This window comes from Elephantulus edwardii, unplaced genomic scaffold, assembly GCF_000299155.1.
Source record: "Elephantulus edwardii isolate Elephantulus edwardi_28Jun2011 unplaced genomic scaffold, EleEdw1.0 scaffold00121, whole genome shotgun sequence".
NCBI lineage: Eukaryota > Metazoa > Chordata > Mammalia > Macroscelidea > Macroscelididae > Elephantulus > Elephantulus edwardii.
The window spans coordinates 533,079-535,826 of NW_006399871.1; the positions used below are offsets into that span (position 1 = coordinate 533,079).

At 54.9% G+C, this 2,748-nt stretch overlaps 1 protein-coding gene across 1 annotated transcript; it reads left to right on the forward strand.

Moving 5' to 3' along the window:
• Window positions 1-523: 523 nt before the first annotated feature.
• On the forward strand, window positions 524-2,335 carry HYAL1 (hyaluronoglucosaminidase 1). The gene is made up of 3 exons (XM_006893007.1): window positions 524-1,423; window positions 1,749-1,838; window positions 2,006-2,335. The coding sequence occupies exons 1-3, from the start codon at window positions 524-526 to the stop codon at window positions 2,333-2,335; spliced, it is 1,320 nt and encodes a 439-aa protein (XP_006893069.1).
• The last annotated feature ends 413 nt before the right edge of the window (window positions 2,336-2,748 follow it).

The following is a 2,748-nucleotide window of genomic DNA, read 5'->3' on the forward strand; positions in this document are numbered from 1 at the left end:
CAGCACCCTGCCTGGGCCCCCACCCTGGAGCCAGGAAGTTTTGGAAGTGATGCCCCACCACCGCAAGGTCAGCAGGGACAAGCAGGCAGGCTGGCCAGTCCACAGGAGGGTGGTGCTGTCCTGTCCTCCAACAGATAGCCAGGAAGGGACAGGAAAGCACACACTCCTCTCCACACCCCTTGCCACCCACAGTTGGTCAGCCCAGAGGTCAAGAACCTGGCTGGAAGCTGCTCTTCAAAGAACAGAAATCACAGCCTTTGTAGTCTTTGGGGAAAGGGGGTGGAGCAGGAAAAAAGGCCTATGAGGTAGCAGGCAGAGGCCCATCCCCTGAGGCATCACCATCCAATGGCAGTGCTTCTCTGCCCTCTGCCTTGACCCACTAGGTAGATGTTTTCCTGAAATCAGAGTAGAGGTGGGCTAACGGATAAAGGGTTTGTTCTGGCTGCTCTCCACAAGGGGCAAGAGTTCAAAGCCTCCTCAGCTGCTGCTTCCCTTGACCAGGTTCCCAGCGACCCACTGTGTCATGGCAGTCCACCTGCTGCCCTTTTGTGCTTTCTTCCTGACTTTGCTGGACACAGCCCAAGGCTCCAGGGACCCTGCCGTACCCAAGCAGCCCTTCATCACCATCTGGAATGCAAATACCGAAGAGTGCCTGAAGACACACGGTGTGGATGTGGATGTTAGTGTCTTTGATGTGGTGGTCAACCCAGGGCAGACCTTCCGAGGCCCTAACATGACCATTTTCTACAGCGACCAGCTGGGCACTTACCCCTACTACAAGCCCACTGGGGATCCTGTGTTTGGCGGCCTGCCCCAGAATGCCAGCCTGGACACCCACCTGTCCCGCACACACCAAGACATACTGGCTGCCATACCTGAGCCTGACTTCTCAGGGCTGGTGGTTATCGACTGGGAGGCATGGCGTCCTCGCTGGGCCTTCAATTGGGATGCCAAGGAAATTTACCGGCAGCGCTCAATCGAGCTGGTACAGGCACAGCACCCTGACTGGCCGTTTTCTTGGGTGGAGGCAGAAGCTCAGAAGAAGTTCGAGGGAGCTGCGCAGGCCTGGATGGCAGGCACCCTCCAGCTGGGGCGAGCACTTCGGCCTCGTGGCCTCTGGGGTTTCTACAGATTTCCTAACTGTTATAACTATGACTTCCTAAACCCCAACTACACAGGTCAGTGTCCAGAACCCATCAAGGCCCAGAATGACCAGCTTGGATGGCTGTGGGCCCAGAGTCGAGCCCTCTACCCCAGCATCTACCTGCCTGCAGTGCTGGAGGGCACAGACAAGACACAGATGTATGTGCGGCACCGAGTGAGTGAGGCTCTCCGTGTGGCCTCCGCTCTTGGGAGCACTGACCTGCCCGTGCTGCCCTATGCCCAGATCTTCTATGTCTCGAAAGACCGATTCCTGCCCCTGGTGAGTTACCTTCCGTGATCCTGTCCACCTTGTGAACTTGTCAGGTATTGAGCTACACAGCCTTGGGGACCTTGCATTTCGTCTGTCCCACATTCGTTGAGTCCCTGCTGCTTGCCAGCCTTCGGTGGGCCCTGGTGATTCTGCATACATTACAGAGTTGTAGGTTCTCCTTGTGTAGCACTCACAGACCAGAGCCCGTCCCCACGGGCTTGCCTTTGGCCACTACAGCAGCCTAAGTGAAGGGCTAGAGAATTGAGTCTGCCCTGTAAAGTGACTGGGTTGGGGGTTGGGGGAGCGGAGATCAACAGCACAGTCCTTTTTCCAGGAGGAGCTGGAACACAGCCTGGGCGAGAGCGCAGCCCAGGGAGCAGCAGGTGTGGTGCTGTGGGTGAGCTGGGAGAACACAAAGACCAAGGTAAGGTCAGAACTGGGCAGAGGAAAGACTGAAGTGGCACCATGGCCAGCTGGGAAAACCCTGGCCCATGTTTTCCACCTCTGTGGTCCTGGCTGGCCAGTAAGTACTTAGGTAGACCCATGTATATATAACTTCGATGTAGCTAAGGGTCTCTCCCTCTCTCCCAGGAATCATGCCAGGCCATCAAGGAATATGTGGATGCCACTCTGGGGCCTTTCATCCTGAACACGACCAATGCGGCTCTCCTCTGCAGTCATGCCCTGTGCTCAGGCCATGGTCGATGTGTCCGCCGCTCCAGTCACCCTGAGGCTCTCCTCATCCTCAACCCAGCTAGTTTCTCCATCCAGCACAAACCTGGGAGTGGGCCCCTGACCCTGCAGGGTGTCCTGTCACTTGAGGATCGGGCTCAGATGGCTGTGGAGTTCACATGTAACTGTTACCGTGGTTGGTATGGAGCATGGTGTGAGCAGCAGGTTAAGGTGACTAGTCACTTATAAGAACACACATATTAGCCATCTAATAATGCACTCCAGACCTGGCTAGAGCTTTCTAAGGATAGACACACTCACATAAGGCATGCTCATAGTCACACATGCACCCACCCATTCACCAGCATGGGTCACCCAGCACATGAGTGCATGCCCATAGGCCAGGATAGTAATCATATGGGGTTAGAGCTACAGACAGACAGTGTCCACTCCATGTCCACAGGCATTGACCCTGCAGGGTCATAGCCATCTCCTTCAGAGACACCAAACCAGTCTTTACACTGCCGTCACCACAAAAGCTAACATTCACTGAGCATCCATCTTCTTTATCTCAAGCTTTGTGCTGAGTATTTAGTGCTGATGAGCTTATCAAATCCTTAAACTTTTAGGAAACTGAGGCACATACAGGGAGAAAAGTACTT

What these genes read in the sequence shown, in the direction of transcription:
- HYAL1 (XM_006893007.1), top strand. Translation starts at nt 524, where the DNA reads ATGGCAGTCCACCTGCTGCCCTTTTGTGCTTTCTTCCTGACTTTGCTG. An exon ending in AAGACCGATTCCTGCCCCTG is followed by an intron (nt 1,424 to 1,748) that starts GTGAGTTACCTT and finishes TCCTTTTTCCAG; the next exon opens with GAGGAGCTGGAACACAGCCT. An exon ending in GGGAGAACACAAAGACCAAG is followed by an intron (nt 1,839 to 2,005) that starts GTAAGGTCAGAA and finishes CCTCTCTCCCAG; the next exon opens with GAATCATGCCAGGCCATCAA.